The 22,307-nt window shown below is 39.7% G+C and overlaps 1 protein-coding gene across 1 annotated transcript in view; it reads right to left on the reverse strand.

Annotated features, from left to right (window-relative positions):
* The window catches only part of LOC124776453 (40-kDa huntingtin-associated protein), a 72,069-nt gene that overhangs the window by 33,280 nt on the left and 16,482 nt on the right, over positions 1-22,307 (reverse strand). The window contains exon 3 of the mRNA XM_047251462.1: positions 15,629-15,831. Coding sequence (XP_047107418.1) covers positions 15,629-15,831 — 203 coding nt within the window. The remainder of the gene's footprint in view (positions 1-15,628; positions 15,832-22,307) is intronic.

Raw genomic sequence — 22,307 nt, forward strand, 5'->3', positions numbered from 1 at the left:
TACACTGCTTATAGAATGATATGACTGACATAGCCAAAAGTCAACATTTCACCACAGATATGCAATTATATGATTTTGACCAAAGCAGAAACTATTACAACGAGTAACAGAGCTGCATGTGACCGTCAAATGCTTGTGACTCATGGTTTGGAAACAGCACACTAACAGCCACCCGCCAGTATGCCTGCCCAGGGCTATAGACAACTTTAACCTAAGAGTTTTCATTTTTTCTGAAAGTTGGTGCTACAAGGGAGAGGTAAGGTGGCAGAATTAAATTTAAAAGAAAGGAAATGAGAAGAAGAAAGAATCAGGAAGAAATAGTACAAAAAAAGACTAACCACTCAAGCCAGTGTAGTGTCATCAGAACCTTATTTAGTTCCATACAAATCTCTACAATCTTTAGAAAAAGCATTGAGAAGACTAAAAAAAAAGTCATTTCCAGATACTCCAACTACTGAGTATGCCATAGTGAAGAAATTAATGGTTACAAAGTCAGGGCTTAAACTGTATATCATGATTTCTGGTGAGGACAAATAAACAGCTGAAAATGTGTATAACAGAGATGACATAGCCTATCAACACCCAGCAGAAGGGATACAAAATCAATTAAAGATCTTGAGAACAAGAAGCTTTGCTGAAATGTTGCGTACTTCTCTCAATTAAAGCAGCTTATGAGCAGTTTTAGAAAGACTCTAATTGGACCACATAAGGAAGGCTACATTTTATGCATTACAGTCAAATAATATTTTATTGGTTTCTGATACACTGCAAAATGTATACATCTATAGATATCACACTAACTTTGACAATCTGGAAGATGCACAGGAAAATAACACTTATTCACATATAAAATTTAGAAATTTTAGGTTTAAGCTTCAATCTAGGTTAAATAATGAAGTTAAAAAGAAGTCAATTGGAAACAATAGATTCATAATGATAGACAACCGAAACGTGTATAAATGGATGGTATCATTGCATATGTAGTGGAGGAAGGAAGATTAGAGTTTAATGGTTCATTGATAGTGAGGTCATAAGAGACAAAGCACAAGCTCTGATTATGAAAGGAGTAGGAAATAGGGCATGACCTTTACAAGCACACCTTCCTAACATTTGCCTGGAGAAATTTAGGGAAAGCATGGGAAACCTAAATACGGATGGCTGAACAGGGATTTGAACTATCGTCATCCCAAATGTGAGTCCAGTGTCCTAACCAATGCACCATCTTGTTCATTCAGATGTAGCGTCAGAAACTTTGAAACAAATTATTAAATTCCAATTTCACAGCTTCATCCAACTCTTAATCTGCTGAGACAAGAAAGCAGAATGAAGCTCCAGAAACTGGAACGCGACAGACAGACTTTGTGGAACATTTCTCTCTTATCATGCAAGATAAAATTCAGAGTGCTCATTTGTCACATAAGCAAACAACAGCTTTTACAGCTTGTACCTGAAGAGCTGATAAAACATTTTCTTACACCACCACCAGGGGAAAACTGACACCTAGAAAGATTTCTGTTGCTGTGTTTTTACATAGCTGCAAAAGCACTACTTGGTGTAACGTTGTGCAAGTTCTACAATTTTTCCATCAAAATAACTGCTTGATATTTTCAGGCGGTGGTAGTTGCTCTCTCCAGTACTGCAAGGCGTGACTAGTGATGATTACAGGTCGTCAACCAAACTCATCAGGCCAAGTGCAGGAATTACGCACGCACAGTGAGGCGATCACAGGTGGATGGAAGCACTGCTCTTACTGCACCCTACCAGGAACTGAAGAAATTCCTTCTGTGTTTGTAGTGGGTAATGGCTATGTTGCTGACTGCTCCAGTATTTAAAAGCTCAAGTCGCTCTCTGCAGCTCACTGCATCGGGTCCCAAATACGAAGATCTTTTTTCTCCTGATTGAATTTAATGGTAGCCAGTGAAGGATTACGAGCAGTGCTTGGTTGAAACCCTGCATCTCTGTTGATAAGATTGTCCACCAGATGTGTGTAGCCTCCTTAAAAACCAATCCCAAAATGATGATGCTGTAGATAAAACTTCAATCTTCTCATAAAACACGTGATGGCCCGCGTTCAAGCAATGCGCCAGAACCACAAATGTATTGGCTAAGGCATGCATATCAATGGTGTTCTACACAATGTTCTCACAAGGCACAATGTGTGTGCCACATATAAGATTTCCCACAATGAAATGGGATCTTATACACGCTGCATTTTCTAAGCCCAAGATCGTCCTTGACAAAACACAGATCATCCTTGGCAAAACAAAAATTTCTCAGAATGAGATTTTCACTCTGCAGCAGAGTGTGCACTGATATGAAACTTCCTAGCAGATTAAAACTGTGTGCCGGACCGAGACTCGAACTCGGAGCCTTTGCCTATTGCAGGGAAGTGTTCTACCATCTGAGCTACCCAAGCACAACTCACGCCCCGTCCTCACAGCTTCACTTCTGCCAGTACCTCGTCTCCTATCTTCCAAACTTTACTAGAATGAAATTTTCACTCTACAGCGGAGTATGCGCTGATATGAAACTTCCTGGCAGATTAAAACTGTGTGCCGGACCGAGACTCGAAGTCGGGACCTTTGCCTTTCGCGGGCAAGTGCTCTACCAACTGAGCTACCCAAGCACGACTCACACCCCGTCCTCACAGCTTTAATTCCGCCAGTACCTCGTCTCCTACCTTCCAAACTTCACAGAAGCTCTCCTGCGGACCTTGCAGAACTAGCACTCCTGGAAGAAAGGATATTGCAGAGACATGGCTTAGTCACAGCCTTGGACAGCTCAGATGGTAGAGCAATTGCTCGCAAAAGGCAAAGGTCCCAAGTTTGAGTCTCGGTCCGGCACACAGTTTCAATCTGCCAGGAAGTTTCAAAAATTTCTTAATTTTGCTGGTGGAAAAAAAAAGTTGTGTCTTTTGAAGATTCTTTCTATTCTTGAGACATTTCACCAAAATACCACAGCATGCATAATGCAAACATAACTCTGGGCAAATCAGTCTGCAGTAGACACTAAGTCCCAGCATTCTGTTGGATTGGATTAGATTAGATTAGATTTCCATTCCATAGATCCGTGCTCAGGAGATCCTCGTGGATGTGGAACATGTCATTTTTTTATTTATTTTTTTTTAAGCTGAAATAACAATACTAATAATATGAATATATACAATACACTATTTGTTTCTATTAAAAAATTCGTCAATGGAGTAGAGGGAGTTGGCCACTAGTAAGTCTTTCAGGCTCCTTTTAAACTACTCTTTATTTGCAACTAAATTTTTTATGTTTGCTGGCAAATTATTGAAGATTAGTGTTCCTGAGTAGTGGACCCCTTTTTCAACTAAAGTAAGTGCTTTTAAGTCCTTGTGCAGATCATTTTTGTTCCTGGTATTGTATGTATGAACTGAGCTGTTTGTTGGAAAAAGATATATATTATTTAGGACAAATTTCATTGAGGAATAAATATACTGAGAGGCAGTAGTTAGTATACCCAGTTCTTTGAAGAGGTTTCTACAGGATGTCCATGAATTTACTCCACAAATAATACGTATTACACACTTTTGGACTCTGAAAACTTTTGCTTGACTTGAAGAGTTACCCCAAAATATTATATTGGCTTTCCTTCTAACCATGACATCCAAGAATGGCAAGCTGTCACCTTTTTCCACTTCCTTGGTGAACTGAATATTCAAATAGAGTGAGTTCAAATGTTGGAGAAACATAGGTAGTGTATCTATTCTGAGGTCCATACCCCAACCACAGTGCTTTTTCCTCAAAGTCTTCCACAAAATAGTTAGCCACCTTTCTTGAGCACTGAAACTGCTGTGTTATCCAGAACCTTATCTGTGGGATTAAACATGTTGTGTCATCAAAGTGCATTTGCTTCTTGCATTCAGTATTCCAGCCGCGTGTATTTTGACATTTGGTGAACCTTAGCTTGTTGTTTAATCGATCATGTTAGTACCCAGGCAGTGCTATCTACCCAGACCCAGCATGCAACAGAGAGCTCAGAAGAGATCTTTACATGTTGTGATAATTTCATGGACAGTTCCTATTGCATATGACATAACCCCTTCTCCCCCAATATCTATCTCTCTCTCTCTCTCTCTCTCTCTCTCTCTCTCTCTCTCTCTCTCTCTCTCTCTCTCTCTCTCTCTCTCCCTCTCCATCACTTGCTTGTCGTTTAGTTCTAATAACAGCACCGGCAAGTCAGTATAATGTTTAAATTTAGAAAACTTAGGAATGGTTTGCTTGTCATGACATCTAAAATGGCCACTGTGCATTGTAATACACTTCCCTTACTATGTAATTTGTCAAACTCATGTACGTAGTTAGCTGTTTCTTCCCCACAGAGGTGTCACATGTGACTTTTTCAGTCTTTCCTGACGAATCTGTTACAAATACACTTATCAAGCTTAATGTCAGATAACATTGTTTGCATCCCATAATATTTCATCAAAACAACTGTTTGACATCTTGACATGGTGGTAGTTGCTGTCATCATTGCCACAAAATGCGACACATGACAATTGCGTGGTGGTGCTGAAATTTATCAGGCCATGAGCAGGAATTACTAATTCACAGGGAGGTGATTCCAGTTGGATGGAAGCGGTGCTTGTAATACCTGATAAGTTTCATTGCTCCCGTGCAGTTATCACCAGTTGTGTCTTGCAGCAGTGAAGACAGCAACTACCATCATCTGAAGACATCTAACAGTTGTTTCAATTAAATATTGTAGAACCCGCACAATGTTATTCAGCGGCAAACCCAAGAACAGCATTTAGAATAGATTCATCCAGAATGCTTGAAAAGCCACATAATTGTAATAAAGCTTTCTTCAAGTGCTTATCTACAGCCGATAAATATTTGGAAAAAATCATTTTTTGTGACAACGACTGTACAGTTTTATTTATGCTCGACCAGTTTCAATACTGGCTGCCAACTTCACAGGAGGTACTGCAAGGTAGAAGACACGTTAAAAGAAGTATGTGATTTCCTACAATCTTATAATATGAAAATAGATGCAAAAACTTTTTGAAAAATTGGACATTCACACAATGTATATCAATTGGTGAAAAATATATCTCTGCCAAATATGGCAACATCAAGTACAAAATGTGATACATTATCACAGTAACTGTTTCACTGAATTTCCACTGTAGTAGATTTACACTACTTTTGTGCAATAACTTGTATACAGTTTATCTTAACATTGAATAACCACCACAAGCTCAGTCAGAATATGATCTATACAAGGAGACATTATTTAATTGATATACAGTACACAGGTCATAATACTGCCCAAAGATAAAATTACAAAATTAAGAGAAGACATACAGGTTCATCAAAGAATATACACAGGTCATATACAGTCCAAAGATAAAATTACAATATTAAAAGAAGAAGAAATTACATGGTTATCAAAGAACATCAGGCTATATTCATGGGTTGCTGGTTTATCTACTGTGTTGTTTCTTTCATCACAGATGAAGCGGATAAAAATTCAAGTTAAGATGGCATCTATTAGTATTGATGATAAGGGTACGTTTCCCAAAAATGTATGTCACATTTGCATACAAAACTAAATAAACCCTGAACATGGATGTTTTTCACTCCCTGACTGAAGGAACCTACAGTAGTCAAATACTACATACCTATTTAGTGTTTACTACATTAGACAGCATTTCACAAAAAATATTTTTAATTTCACAATATTTCAGTGCCTGTGTTGTTCAGAAATATGTTGCAATATCATATACAAGATCTCTTCAAAAACTTCTGGAACTTTTGTCCACAAATTTTTTCTACACTTATCTTTTGCTTCTTGTGCATGGTCTCCTTTGAAATAGCCATCTGCGAATTTTTTTGATCTCATCTATTGTTGCAAATCTTTGTCCTTTCAATGGGGTTTTCAACTTTGGAAATAAAAAAAGTCTGCAGGGTCAGGTCTGGGGAGTACGGAGGATTAAGCAACACAGTAATTTCAGTTTCTGTGCAATAGTCATACACCAACAGGGACAAATGTGCAGGTGCGTTACCATAATGCAAGAGCCATGATTTGTCTCGCCACATTTCAGGCCATTTCCTTCTCACATTTTCTCGCAGGTGTCACAACACGTCCCGGTAGTACCATCAATTAACAGTTTGTCCCTGTGGCACGAATTCATGATGAACTAATTCTTCAAAGTAAAAGAAAACTATCAGCATGGCTTTGACATTTGACCTGACCTGACGAACTTTTTTTTATCTTGCAGAACCTTTTCTGACCCATTGTGAAGACTGAAACTTGGTCTGAACATTGTAACCACTAGCCCAAGTCTCATCACCAGTTATGATTCTCTTACGTAACGTCTCCCTCTCATTTGTGCGAGCCAAAAGCTCTTCACAGATTGCAAGGTGAAGATCTTTCTGGTCTTGCCTCACAAGCCATGGGATGAACTTGGCGGCAACATCATGCATTCAAAGATGCTGTGTCAGGATTTCATAATAGATCCAACTGAAATGTTACATTCTTCTGCAATTTCTCTGACAGTCAACCTTTGGCTGGCATGCACAATTTTGATGATGTCCCTGGCACGAGCACACTGAAGGAGGTCCCAAACGAGGCTCATCTTTAATATCCATCTGATTGTTTTTAAATGGTTGTTTGTTTATTTTGTTTTGCTTTATTTGTTTTGCTTCATTTGTTTTGCTTTAGTGTGCAAAAACAACTGGGGTCATACACGCCCAAGTCAAAACTATAGGACACGAAGACAGAGAGGAGTTAAAAAACAGCTATACATCAGTCCCAAGTGACATAAGGAAAGAACTAAACACAGGAACTACAGGACACAAAGACAGAGAGGAGTTAAAAAAACAGCTATACATCAGTCTCAAGCGACATAAGGAAAGAACTAAACACAGGGACATGGAGAAAGGGCTAAAAAAGACACCATACAGTAATGGAGGGCCAAAACTAAAAATTAAATAGCCTTCACCATATTGCTTTGGCAGATAAAAAGTAAAATGCGGTCGGCAAGCTGTACGTCATTTTCTAAAACGGCCGATAACTCAGATGGCAAATCCAAGCGGGAACGTAAACGGTTAAAAAATGGGCATTCCGTCAGGAAGTGGTGGACAGTTAAAACTTGGGCGCAATATGTACAAAGTGGTGGGGTAGTGCCACTAATCAAATGATGATGGCTAAAAAGGCATGCCCAACACACAGCAAAGTTAAAACAACCTCCTCCTGGCGAGAGGGCCAAAAGGAGGTCGTCCAAGCTGCTGTGAGAGGCTTAATAAGCCGGAGCTCATTCCTGTGAAGGGAGGACCATTGGCAATGCCAAAGGGAGACCACCTCCTGATAGACGGCAAGATAGAAATCATCAGAGGGAATACAGGAACTAGTGGGCTGAGGTATGACGATTGCAGCCTTGACAGCAGTGTCAGCAGCCTCATTTCCTGGCACACCGACATGACCAGGAACCCACATAAACATCACAGTGGTTCCACCAAGAGTGAGCAAGTGGCAGTTTTCCTGGACGCGTTGCACTAAGCGATGGGCAGTGTACAGAGCACATAGACTTTGAAGGGTGCTGAGTGAGTCTGAGCAGAGGACATGATTGAAAAGTCTGTCATCGGATGTACTCTGTGGCCTGATATAGGGCAAAGAGCTCAGCTGTCAATACTGAGCAGTGTGCCAGAAGTCGATATTGAAAAACACAGGCGCCAATGACGAAGGCACACCCTCCCCCACGGACAGTCCGAGAGCCAACAGTGTACACAAAGGAAAGGTAGTATCAAAGTTCCATGCAAAGGTTGTGAAACTTAAGGCGATAGAGCGAGGCTGGAGTAGTGTCCTTAGGAAGCGAATGAAGGCCAAAGTTAAAATGGGCCGCTTCACTAAGCCAAGGCAGTGATAGGTTCACACCCACTGGGAAAGTTGCAGGTAGTGTGAATTTAAGCCGTCATAGCAAATGCTGAAAGTGGTAACAGAAGAGGGACACGCCCAATACTGGAGATCAAAGGAATCATCGAAGAAGGAGGCATACGATGGGTGGCCACACTTGGCAGACAAATAGCATGCATACCTGCTGAGGAGAGTCATGGCCGTAGGACAGTGGTAGTTCAGGAGCGTCAGCAAACAGACTCTCAAACGGGCTAGTGTAAAAGGCACCATTGGCCAAATGGATGCCATGATGGTGGATAGCGTTGAGACCGCGTAAGAGGGATGGACGTGCAGATGCGTAAACAAAGCACCCATAGTCAAGCTTCGAATGGACAAGGGACCGGTACAAATAGAGAAAGGTGGTTCGATCGGCACCCCAGGAAATACCATTGAGGACACATAGGACATTGAGGAATCGTGTACAGCGGGCTGCCAGGTAAGACACGTGGGAGGACCAGGAGAGTTTCCTATCGAGCATGAGCCCCAGGAATTTCACAGTTTCAACGAATGGAAGGGCAACAGGCCCAAGATGTAAAGATGTTGGGAGAAACCATTTGCACCGCCAGAAATTCATACAGGCATTTCTGTCAGTGGAAAAATGAAAGCCACTGTCGATGCTCCAGGAGTAAAGACAATCAAGACATCACTGAAGAAACTGCTCAGTGGGACAGGTCTGTGAAGAACTGCAATAGATGGCAAAATCATCAACAAAAAGGGAGCCACAGATGCCTGGACGGAACCCTGAGGCACACTGTTTTCCTGGATAAAGGTGTCCGACAAGCCAGAAATCACATGTACCTTGAAAAGTCAGTCTTTTAAAAATTCCTGAAGGAAACAGGGCATGCGGCCAAGAAAGCCCCACATGTAAAGAGTATGGAAGATACCATTTCTCCAGCAGGTGTTGTAGGCCTTCTCCAAATCAAAAAACACAGCCATAGTCTGTGATTTCTGCAGAAAACCAGTCATGACATGGGTGGATGAAGTAACAAAATGATCAACTGCAGAACGCTGCACTCTAAATCCACTATGTGCATTCGTTAGTAAATTTTCCAACTCAAGCCACCATACCAGCCAGGCATGAATCATACATTCCATCACTTTGCAAACACAGCTCGTGACAGATATGGGGCTGTAGCTAGAAGGGAGGTTTGTGTCCTTACTGGGCTCAGGTATGGGTATGACGGTGGCTTCATGCCAAAGTCCGGGAAATGTGCCCTCTGCCCAGCTGCTCTACTGCAGTAAGTTTCACAAGCTTTGCATGGAACTTCGCGATAGTACCTTTGTGTACACTGATGGCTCTCGGACTGACCATGGGATCAGGTGTGCCTTCATCATTGGCGCCTGTGTTTTTTGATATCAGCTTCTGGCACACTGCTTAGTATTCACAGCCGAGCTCTTCGCCCTGTATCAGGCCACAGAGTACATCCGGTAACACAGATTTTTCAATTGTGTCCTCTGTCCAGACTCACTCAGCACCCTTCAAAGTCTACGTGCTCTGTACGTGTTAAGCAGAAAGTGCTTGCCCACAAGAGAAAGGTGCTGCAACATCTGAATAAGGTCTGCGTCTGGCCCTGGGGTGGAGGATCGGAATGAACTGAGAGCATGATCTAGCTCCCTCATAGTAAAGGCGGCATTGTAGCATTCATGATTCTGAGAAGAGAACGGTATCACCTGAGCTCTTCCACTAATGGAGGAAGACAGGGTGACAGTGGGAAGAGCTCGAAACTTCTGCAAAATGGCAGCCCAAGGTATTGGAAATAGCAATAGGGTCTACAATAACATCATCTGCTACTGTCGGGATGGAGATTGGCGAATGGATCTTGGTCCTAGCTGAGCGTTGCTACCTTGACACTGGGCGATTTCACAACCTCAGAGCTGAATTGGAGCAGTCTAGTATAAATAACACCAAGGGAAGAATTCAAAATTCTATGGGGCTCGACACAAAACTGGGTAGCCGTGGAGAAGCGAGGCAGCAAGCAGTTGTTGTGCTTGAGACTCAGAAATAGTCTCCAAAAGCAAAGTGCCATTCCGTAAATGAGCGCATGATTTCACAGGGCCAGCAACTGCATTGACACTTTTCTGAATAATAAATGAGATTTACTGTAGCGAAGGACTTCAGTGCGTGAGACCACGAGTAACCGTGATGTAGCAGGAAGGTTCTTTGAATCGGTAGCCTGCTTATGTTTATGTTTCAAAGATGTTGATTGTGAAGATGACTGACTCATTGTAAGAAAATCCTCCATCATTGCCAGCATCTCTGATGGCGCACTCCTTCCAAATGGAGGCCCCTTCACAAGGGGGCGCACCCACCTTAGGTGATTGTTCACACCTCAGGTCACACCACCTGAACACCTGACAGAGGGGCCAATTGCCAATCTGGGAAAGTTCCAGCTCAGGCAATCACCCTTCCCTGGGCCTGGCCTGCACCAGGGGGTACGTGCGAACCCCTACTGTCGACCCATGGAGGGGAATTACACGTTACCCAGTCACCTGTTACGCATTAGACGCATGGACCGGCCTTCAGGAGTGCACAGGGAGGAAGAAGAAAAAGAGGAACCTCAAATGCCAAAGCAGAGGAACAAGAGGAACAAGAGGAAAAGGGAAACAAAGAAAGGAAAAGGGAGCAAAAAACAATGGTGAGACTGTTCTTCTGTCAGTGACAGAAAATGCAGAACGTTTCTTATAACATTCCAGACATGTTCCCCACTGGAGGGGAAAAAGAATAGCAAGAGGACAGACATGCAACATGGAAGGAAAAAAAATTATGCAAAGGCTGGAGCCCCATGGTAGCCAAGCACGAACCTGCCAAAAAGTGGCGAGCCCATTGGGGAGGGGGGAGGGGGGGGGGTTAAACTGTGTGGACCACTCGTAATACTGAGTACAGCTTAAGCACTTATCACCATAGGCTTCCTGGATCGTTTGATGTGTCTCTGTAAAGGTTTTCTGGAGTTTCATGTAAAATTTAATGCAGAAGCATTGCTCCTCTAATCTGCCATATCGACATTCGAAACCTGTGCGACACAATGTTATACTCAATACAGCAGTGAACAATAACTAACAGACACACAACAATGAAACTTCCTACAGTTACACATTAAACACAGGTTTGTGCAGGGATCCAGAGCGCATTTCATTTCTGACACACCTCCGGTGTGAAATTACGGATGTTCTGGAATTTTTTGAACAGACCATGTATATCTGCCAACACCAGGCAAGTGACTTTCAATCAAAATATCTCCCCTGTATGGGAATATAAATAATGGATGTACAGGTGCATGTTGTAGATACATGTTTGATGACATACAGAAGTTTGAGTCTGACCACAAAGTGTGCTTGGATGGCCTAATGATAAGGCAGTCACTCGCGAGAAGCGGCAAATCATGGTTCAAGTCCCAGTTTGGCATAAATTTTCACTGTCTTTATACAGCTGATGATTGTCCATATTCACAATTGTGAATACATTTCATTTATTTTTAATTTTATTTGGAAAACATTTATTAAAATAACGTCATTAAATTAATGTTACTAGATTGTGTAGAGAGTTGGTCTATACGAGGATACCTGACAGTCATGAAATTAGCATACAAATACAATCTAGTGTGATGCAGTATATTGCAATTGTAACAAGTTTTATGTGTGATAGCAATGAAAGTATTAGCAAATACCAAACCCATGAAATTTATAAAGGCCATCCATAACCGTCAGTGGAACACATCAAATTATTTCACTTCAAATTTTACCTGCAAACATTTTTCACCTCCCGCCTTCTACTTCCTTCCCTCCTAATCACTATCCTATCATCATCATTCTTCTGTGACTTGGTGATTCAGGAAGTTATTTACTCAAGAAGTTGTATTGTCCTTACGGTACTTGTAACTGTCCACAAACCTAGACCTCGGGCAATCCATGACACTATTACTAGGTGTGTCTTCTATTTCACAAAAAACAAATAAAATACTTGAGTGAGGGACAATCTAGTGTAATACTACCAAGATTATTAGTATAATGTAATACTGTCATCAGATGTATGCAAGACAGAACTTCCCAATTATTTGCTAACCAAAGGAGAGAATCATTTACTTTCAAGTGCATGTTAGCAAATTACAATACTACATTTTATTGGCAGAACACTTAAAAGAAGCAACAAATCTACTAAAGAGATTGCCTACACTGCGCTTGTCCATCTTCTTTTGGAATACCACTGCACAGTGTGGGATCCTTACCAGATACAATTGATGGAGTACACCGAGAAAGTTCAAAGAAGAACAGCAAATTTTGTATTATCGAGAAATACGGGAGACAGTATCACTGACACGATACAGGATTTGGGGGTGCACATCATTAAAATAAATGGGTCTTTCGTTGCGGTGGAATCTTCTCGCGAAATTTCAACCATCAGCTTTCTCCTCCAAATGTGAAAATATTTTATTGACATCAACCTACAAAGGCAGAAATGATCATCATAATAAAATAAGGGAAATCAGAGATCACATGGAAAGATAATAGGTATTTTATTTTTCCATGTGCTGTATTGTGAAGCTGATTTGATGAACCCTATGCCATAGGTGTATCAAGTATAGGAGCTCATATTATCTGCACACTTTGGAACTAGTTAAAGTACATTACGTATTGCAGTATCAATTATGTACATTGCTGTAACAGCTAAATTTCATTACATTAACTAAAAACTATGTTAACTTCAAAACATGACATTCATGAAATCAATACAAACTTTTATATAAATTGCACATTTGTCAATCACAAATAACATAGTATTTTTGGTTCTCTCATAAATTTTTAAATATTCTAGGTGTGTATAGCCAATACAGTTAAAGTTTTTTAATTAAAATGTCCAAATTAATCCCTGATTACTCATTAAATAAATAAAATGAAACAGTAAACTTAGTAACTCAAAAAGTTATTTATGGCATAAATCTACTACAATGGAAATTCAATGAAACAATTATTGTGATAATTTGTCACATTTTATACTTGATGTTGCCATATCTGGAAGAGATGCATTTTTGATCAATTGATGTACATTATGTAAGCATCCAATGCTTCAAAAATTTTTCAACCTATTTTCATGTTGCAAGATTGTAGGAAATCACATACCTTTATTATCCTGTCTTGTACCTTGCAGCATCTCCTGTGAAGGTAGTAGCCATTATCGAAACTGATGGAGAATAAATAAAATTGAACTGCTGTTGGCACAAAAAATGATTTTCTTGCAAATAAAATTACAGCTGATCTAAACCTAAAGCTTCCATGCCTCAACAAGGTGACAGTTCGCTCAGAAGGCTGTACTTCCCAATTTCAAAACAAGTATACCATATTCAATTTGTGTTTGATGGAGAAAGTATCTGAAGTGGATACAGACTTGTTATTCTACGCCAAATCTCATGTTAAAGGTGCGGCAGAAGCTATTGATAGTGGAATTGCAAGGTGTGTGGAACAAGGTGAAATTTTAAGTCAAAACTTTTTAAAATATTTTTATGGCATTTGTGCTGAAAATGGAGAAGCCAGTATGATGTTTCTGAAACCCGTTTTGAAAGGTAAGAATATATTCATCCCACATGAAAGCGACATTTCTTTTGTTAAAACTAAACAAGTTTTAAAACTAATGAATGAGCAAAGACTATTCAAAAAGACAATACATATTACTACAGATTTGTCTAAAATTGACCTCGATCTCTAATTGCAAGTTAACTAATCCTAATTTTCAACAGAAAAATATAACAAAAAATTATAAAATCGTAAAAGTATTCAAACTGTATAATTTGTGTGTAGTTTCTGTTAAGTATCAAATCTACATTAAGAATGCCAGAATTTGCACAAGTCTTGTACAGAACCAACAGTGTCCCACACATCTCGAGTATTTAATACTTATCTAGGCAAAATTTAAAGTATTTCACTCTTCATGTGTATGTATTAAAAAAAAAAGTTGGAGGGAGGGAGGGGTGGCAGGTTAGTAATTCAACTACATTCACACAATTTTTGGAATCTATAAACTCATGTGCAGTGTAAGAAATTTTTAATCTCCCATACGGAACCTTTAATTTTCCAGCTTAAATACAATTTAAGATAGGAAGTTCTTTCATGAATTATCTCTGTCTGAATGCACTATTCATCATTTAGAACAGGGCTACACAGGAAATGGACTCTGTGAGCATATCCCTGTGAGCAACAACCACTGTATCTCCCTCCATCATCATAGGGAACAGGCAGAAGATCTGTGACAAGACTTTCTAAATGAGGAACTCGATCCCGAAGGAAATACTTGGAGAAATCTAAACTGTCTTAATGTTACCTGTCACATTACAGATCAGTTACTTCCAGTTACAATTCAGCATGAATTGGGTACTGGAAGCTTTTTCATTTTCCCTTTCAGTTGGACTACGAATCCTGTTTCATTTCCCCAACATGGTTGACCTTACACACACACACACAAACTAATAAATTCCATGAAAAACACACATTTTTTTACATTTCCTTCAACAGTGCTAAGAAAGTCAAATCTAGTTCTGTGCCAATGATGTCTACACTTTCACAGACCTGTAAAGGACACACAATAAACTCCTAACAATGATTTTCCAAGCTGGCTCTTAACATTATCTGCCATAGCCTATGTGAGACATGATTTACGTGTTTTATAACGGCACCACATGAAACTGTTCTACCTGAAATGGATGTAAATGTTCAGCTGCAACTACCCTCTTTTTGTGTAAAAAGATCTCATTCTGCAGATCAAAACGTGAAGACAGTGTTGGTGTTACATAATGCTGACTCGCCATTTCTGCTATTAGGGAGAACTGCTATCAAAACTGACTCTACCCTATTTCAGAGTTGGTGCCTCTCCCGTGTTGTTGCCACCGCAGTTTGCACACTCATTCCCCTTATCACCACCATGCAGCAACTACTCGTGAGCAAGAGCCTGAGCAGGTGCAAGTGCTCATGCTCGTGCCCATGCTCAATATAAACGAGTTGTTAAGCCCTGATTCCGATGAAGTTATGTACCTCATCAAATATGAGTGTGACTGCCATGTACGACACTTGGAATGGCTCATTCTACATCCCTGAAGATTCTCCTTAATGAAGGGATCTACAGAAGATGATTATGTGAATGAATTTTCATTTCCACTACTAGTGTTCTAATCCACTATTTTAATCATAGTTCTTTAATGATATACTGATATGGTTCAAGTATTTATTGTCTGTCATTACAAATTTACTCCATGTTTCAGCAAAGAGTGTCATTGTGATCTTACAGAAAAATACATGTGGAAACTAACATATCTGTTGTTTTTATATGGTATCACTACTAATTACATTTATAACAGTGAGGTGGGTGTCTAAGGAATGTCTCTGTACAGAAGGAGCTCCCACTGAAAAATTTTGAGAAATTCTGGTACACATGTATCAGACATTTTATATAAACATCTAAAAAAAAAAAAATCAGGTATGAAATTCATGTGAAAACACTAAATTGAGAGAGAATGGCATATGGATTATTAAGCAAATATAAGGTAATCTTACTTATACACAATTTAACTTTTAGGTCGGTCAGTCACAATACATAGGCAAGCAATAAAAATCTGTAAAAATAATCTGAACAGTTAGCAACTGATAAAAAAACTTATTTGCTAATATGTGACAATAAACTTAGCTGAACAACTTTTTTCTGTGGAGATGACTGATGTGTAAGTACCTGCAAGTAATCAGCACCAGGACCAGTACAGCCTAGAGATGCTGCTTTGGTTTCTGCTGACAGGAATTGCCTGGCAGCACGTACCAGAGCCCAGGCTTCTGCAGGATTGTTCCCCAATGAACCTTCACATCTAGCAGCTGCAGCCCAGCACAAGCCAGCATACTGAGGGAGTTCTTCTCGTTCACATCTTAATGCCAAAGCACCTTTACAAAATAACAGCTATGATCAGTGTGTGCAGCTTGAAAATAAAAAACAACTTTAAATTATGACAGCATCAGTGTTAATTTGTACTGTTTTCCCTTTAATGTATTGACTATACATTATCTTTGACTTATTATAATGATTTCAGACCTACTTTCAAATTTTCTCTATTATGTTCTTAAATGTTTCTGTACAACGATGATTCAGGAGTACCGCCTAGTTAAAACTTGCCCCTCTGCCTCCTCTCAACAGTAATATACCAAAGATCCCCCAAACAATCAAATGGTGTAGTGGTTGAAGAAAGAACAGGTCATCTTCATCATCTGCAAGAAGAGTTGATAACTGACCCACAGAACTACAGTTCAGTGTCACTTGTATCCATCATTTGTAGATTCTTAAAAATATCCCAAGCTCAAACATAACGAGATGTCTGAAATAGAATGAACAAACAACAATCATATCAAAGCTAACTCACATTTTTATCACATGACGTCCTGAAAGCAATGAATGTAGGCAGACTGGTAGATGGAATACTTCTTGACTTCAAAAAAATTGACTTGGTACCACAGCAACATTCATTGATGAAACTATCCAACTAAATTTGTGAGCAGGTTAAGGAATTTGTGGTAGGGAGGAAGTAGTACTACCTTCGCTGGAGAGTCATCAACAGAAATACAAGTAACTTTCAGTATGTTGAGTCCTTTGCTGGTCATACAGCCAAGTAAAAAAATCCATGAAATTCTCACATTTATTTACATATACAAGCTGACTTACATATTTTGCTTTGCAACAATGACCAAAATGAATTTGTGACAATATAATGTAATTGGATAATCTCCTGCTGCCACTATCCAGTTACACTTTATTTTCCTTTGTGTGAAACCATGGGTGCCACATTGGTCCAATTTGAAATTCTACATTCTAACATTCTACAATTCCAGTTGTGTCTTTTCACATAATCTTTCACTGATTGTGTCAATATCCAAGTGTATCACAATTCAATGTGCGTTTTCAAACATCTGCGATTGCTGCAAATAACTCTTGCTGTACCGTCAGTTGTAAGCTTCACTTGTGCATTTTAGAAACTTTTGGCTACAGCATCCTCATTCAAAACCAATCATTTATGTCAAAAAGCTATATTTTTGAGGATTCTCAGATGCTTGCAAACATCTATTATCCAGAATTTCTGTAAATTATGAGTGTAGTGCATAGTCTATTTCACAGTAAATTGGTGTTTGTGATTTAGATTAATGCTATTGTCAAGTTTGTTAGTGATAACCCAAAAAACAAATCAGCAAAACAGTAAATTCTATACAAAGTTTTTCTGTTATCGTAATACTGTAGATATCTCATTTTGGCTGCTAATCGCTTCAGTCCTAAAACACTATTGGTAATAGCTGTAGCACATCAAACTCATAAATTAAATTAAATGACAATTAACGAACTCAGTTTAAAGTTATTTGTTTACTGTTCTGTAAAATACTGCACAGGCACAATGCATGTCCACTGTGCAGGCTGATATTGGGCACAGGATGAGTTAGTTGTTATTTGTAAGCAATTCAAAAAACTGCCCTGACTACTCCCAAGTGATTGGAAGCTGGGTGTGTTGGGAGGGTTACCGAATATCATGTAAAGGTAGGTATAGATCATTCTGTTCACAGAAGACAATGTTTACAGAGTATGCAGGGTGTTAGCTCATCCTTATAACCAACAAGTTACAGGTGCTGCCTTCCACTGAAACAAAAATTGAGCTAGTGAGACTCACTTCAGCTGTTGGGGAAACGTGCTATCTCTCATGTCAAGGGGAGGGAAACACAAAAGGGTAGGGTTCTAATCATTACCAGAACTTAAAACATGGCAAACAGTGGTACCCCTCAGCAAAACTGTATCAAGGGATGGGAAGGAACACTGTACAGTCAGTGTGTTTGCCTGGGGGCCTCATTATCTATCTATTTATTTACTTATCTACAAAGGGCGTTCAAAAAGTTTTGCAGTCATCTCTAATTTTTTTATTTTTTTGCAGGGGAAGAATGAAATTTTTTGTGAACATACTTGGAACACTTAGCTACAAGTTGATATATAAAAGCATTTTCTTTTATTTACATGTGAGCTGTAATGGACCATGAAGTAGAAGACAGGCTGCAACAATGGTTGGTGATGGAATTCCTCTTCAAGACCGGCAATGACTCTGCAACATCAATTCACAGGAAGTTGCTCCCTGTTTATGTGGAGGACACAGTGGATCGTAGCAGTATCCAGTGATGGTTGCAGAGGTTTAAAGAAAGTGATTTCTCTGTACTGGACAATCTACGATGCGGTAGACCATCGACAGCAATGAGTGATGTGAATAAGGGGACCCAGGATGAAACACGGTTGTTTTTATTCGAACCAGAGAGCAAAAACCAATCCATGGATTGGCGTCATCTGGGTTCCGCTCAGAAGAAGAAACCAAGACTTTCACGAACAGTAGGCTGAAAGGTGATGGTCTCCTTCTTCTGGGATCAGAGTAGTATAATTTTCATTGACTTTTTTGAACTTGGCTCCACAATTAACTGGGACCATTAATGTTTGTCACTGGACAAGCTGCAACGTGCCATCAAGACCCACAGACCACAGCTTCAGGGTCAGCTCAGCAGACTATACTGTGACAATGCCAAACCCCACACAGCCCTTATGATGCAGGAGGAAATCAGGAAAATGGGTTGGAAACTTGTTCCTTATCCTTTCCACAGTCCGGACTTGGCTGATTTTTAGCTCTTTGGTCGTCTGAAGACCTACCTACACAGTAAAACATGTGATAGTGAGAAAGGCCTTATTTCCTGTGTCAAGCAATGGTGTAAAAGACAATCCCCAGAATTTTAGCTAAGTGCATTTACATTGTGCAAAGAATGTTGGACCAGATGCATCACAGCTGATGGAGGCTACATTTAGTAGGCTCGATGTACAGCTAAATGTTCCAAATATGTTCACAGAAAACTTCATTCTCCTCCTACAAAAAATATTAAAAAAAATTAGAGATGACTGTGCAAAACTTTTTGAATGCCCTTTGTAGTGCTTATTTGGCCTGGCCAGATAAAACTTACTAAAGAAGCTATTCCAGCTGCCATTGAGGGAACAAGGTGCAACCAACTGCAGATGGCGCATGTTGGGACAAATGATTCCTATTGCCTGGGCTCGAAGATCACATTTGGATCACTCCAAAACTGGCAGAGAAGACTAAGAACATCTGATGAGCTCTTGGAGTTTCAGTACAGCTCACAATTTGCAGCACTTCCCCCACAACAGATCATTGCTCCCTGGTTTTGAGTTGAGCAGAAGGCTTGAACCAGAGACTGTGGAGGCTCTGTGACAAGCTAGGCTGTCACTTCCTAGATTTGTGCCACAGGGTCGAGAACTGTGAAGTGCCCTTAAAAGGGTCAAGTGTGCAGCAAACATAAGAAACTGCCACCAAAGTGTGTGTGACATTCACACAAGACATTTTTACAGTAGACAACTCTCCATCTGCTCCAGGTAACGATATCTATTGGATACCAGGCAGGCAAGATCGAAAGAAATGCCTCCTACAAGTGAGAGTATTAGAATACAAGTGGTTAAGTGTCAAAGCATTCACAACAAAGTGACAGACTGAAGCAATCCTAAAAACAAGAGCAGCTCACATAATACTAGATATAGAAAGTGGGTTAAAATCCGAAGTTGACAGCAGTGAGATTTTTAAGTAAATTTTAGCATATATCAAAAGGATAGGTAAATGGGCCTTCCATGAACCACAGACCTTGCTGTTGGTGGGGAGGCTTGCATTCCTCAGAGATACAGGTAGCTGCACTGTAGGTGCAACCACAACAGAGAGTCATCTGTTGAGAGGCCAGACAAACATGTGGTTCCTGAGGAGGGCAGCAGCCTTTTCAGTGGTTGCAGAGGCAACAGTCTGGATGATTGATTGATTTGGCCTTGTAACATCAACTACAATGGTCTTGCTGCACTGTGCTGGTACTGTGAACAGCTGAAAGCAAGGGAAACTACACGCATAATTTTTCCCATGGGTATGTGGCTCTACTGTATGGTTAAATGGCAGTCGCATCTTCATAGGTAAAATATTCCGGAGGTAAAAGAGTCCCCTATTTGAATCTCCGGGCAAGGACTACACAGGAGGACGTCATTAACAGGAGAAACAAAACTGGCATTCTATGGATCGGAGCATGGAATGTCAGCTCCCTTACTCAGGCAGACAAGTTAGAAAATTTAAAAAGGGAAACGGATAAGATAATGTTAGATATCGTGGGAGTTAGTGAAGTTCGGTGACAGGAGGAATAGGAATTCTGGTCAGGTGAATACAGGGTTATAAATACAAAATCAAATATGGATAATGCAGGAGTAGGTTCAATAACGAATAAAAAATAGGAATTTGGATAAGCTACTATGAAATGTATAGCAAATGCATTATCGTAGCTAAGATAAACACGAAGCCTACACCCAGCACAGTAGTACAAATTGTTTATACCCTAACTAGTACAGCAGATGATGAAGAGATAGAAAAAATGGACGAGGAGGTACAAGAAATTACTCTGATAGTTAAGGGAGACAAAAATTTAGTAGTCATCACGGACTGGAATTCAATAGTAGAAAAAGGAAGAGAACATAAAACAGTAGGTGAATATGGACTGGGAGAAAGGAATGAAAGAGGAAGCCACCTAGTACAATTTTGTACAGACCATAATTTAATCATAGTGAACACTTGGTTTAAGAATCATAAAAGAAGGCTGTGTACGTCGAAGAGACCTGGAGACACCAGAAGGTTACAGATTGATTACATAATGGTACGACAGAGATTTTGGAAACCTATTTTAAGTTGTAAGACATTTCCAGGGACAGATGTGGACTCTGACCACAATTTATTGTTTATGAACTGTGGACTAAAACTGAAGAAACTGCAAAAAGGTAGGGATTTAAAGAGATGGAATCTGAATAAACTGAAAGGGCCAAATCTTGTACAGAAATTCAGAGGGAGCATTAGTGAATGATTGTCAAGAACAGGGAAAAGCAATACAGTAGAAGAAGAATGGGATGAAATAGTCAAGGCAGCAGAGGATCAAGTAGGTAAAAACATGAGGGGCAGAAGAAATCCTTATAACACAAGATATATTAAATTTAATTGATGAAAGGAGAAAATATAAAGATGCAGTAAATGGTGCACGCAAAAGGGAATACAAATGCCTAAAAAAGGGAATGACAGGGAGTGCAAAATGGCTACACAGGAGTGGCTGGAGGACAAAGTGTGTATCACTAGGGGATGCTGCCTGCAAGAAAATTAAAGAAACCTTTGGAAAAAAAGAGGACCATCTGTATGAAATCAAGAGCTCATATGGAAAGCCAGTCCTATGCAAAGAAGAGAAAGCAGAAATGTGGAAGGAGTATATAGAGGGACTATACAAGGGATATGTACTTCGGGGCAATATTATGGAAATGGAAGAGGACATAGGTGAAGACGAGATGGGAGATATGGTACTGCATGAAGAATTTGACAGAGCATTGAAAGACCTAACTCAATACAAGGCCTCAGGAGAAGACAGCATTCTGTTAGATCTACTGATGACCTTGGGATAGCAAGCCATGACAGAACTCTTCAATATGGTGAGCAAGATGTATAAGATAGGCAGAATACCTTCAGACTTCAAGAAGAATATAATAATTCCAAGTCCAAAGAAAGCAGGTGTCAACCTATCGGTTTAATAAATCACAGTTGCAAAACCTTAACAAGGATTCTTTACAGAAGAATGGAAAAACTAGTAGAAGCCAACCTCAGGTAACATCAGCTTGAATTCCAAAGAAATGTGAGAATTCGCGAGGCAATACTGACCCTATGACTACTCACAGAAGACAGGTTGAGGAAAGTAAACTTACATCTATAGCATTTTTAGACATAGAGAAAGCTTTTGATAATGTTAACTGGAATACTCTCTTTTAAATTCTGTTGGTGGCAGGTGTAAAATACAGCAAGCGAAAGGCTATTTAGAATTTGTATAGAAACCAGATGGCAGTTATAAGAGTAGAGAGGCATGAAAGGGAATCAGTAGTTGAAAAAGGAGTGAGACAGGTTTGTAGCTTATCCCTGATGTTACTCAATCTGTATATTGAGCAGGTAGTAAACGAATAAAAAAGAAAAATTTGGAGTAGATGTTAAAGTCCAGGGAGAAAAAGTAAAAACTTTTCAGGTTTGCCAATGATATTTTAATTCTGTCAGAGACAGCGAAGGACTTGGAAGAGTGGCTGAATGGAAAGGACAGTGTCTTGAAAGGTGGATGTAAGATGAACATCAACAAAAGCAAAACAAAGATAAAGGAATGTAGTCAAATTAAATCATGTGATGCTGAGGGAATCAGATTAGAAAATGAGATCCTTAAAGTAGCAGATGGGTTTTGCTATTTGGGTGACAAAATAACTTATGATGGTCAAAGTAGATAGGATATAAAATTTAGACAGG

The sequence above is a fragment of the Schistocerca piceifrons genome, chromosome 2, assembly GCF_021461385.2.
Source record: "Schistocerca piceifrons isolate TAMUIC-IGC-003096 chromosome 2, iqSchPice1.1, whole genome shotgun sequence".
Classification (NCBI taxonomy): Eukaryota; Metazoa; Arthropoda; class Insecta; order Orthoptera; family Acrididae; genus Schistocerca; species Schistocerca piceifrons.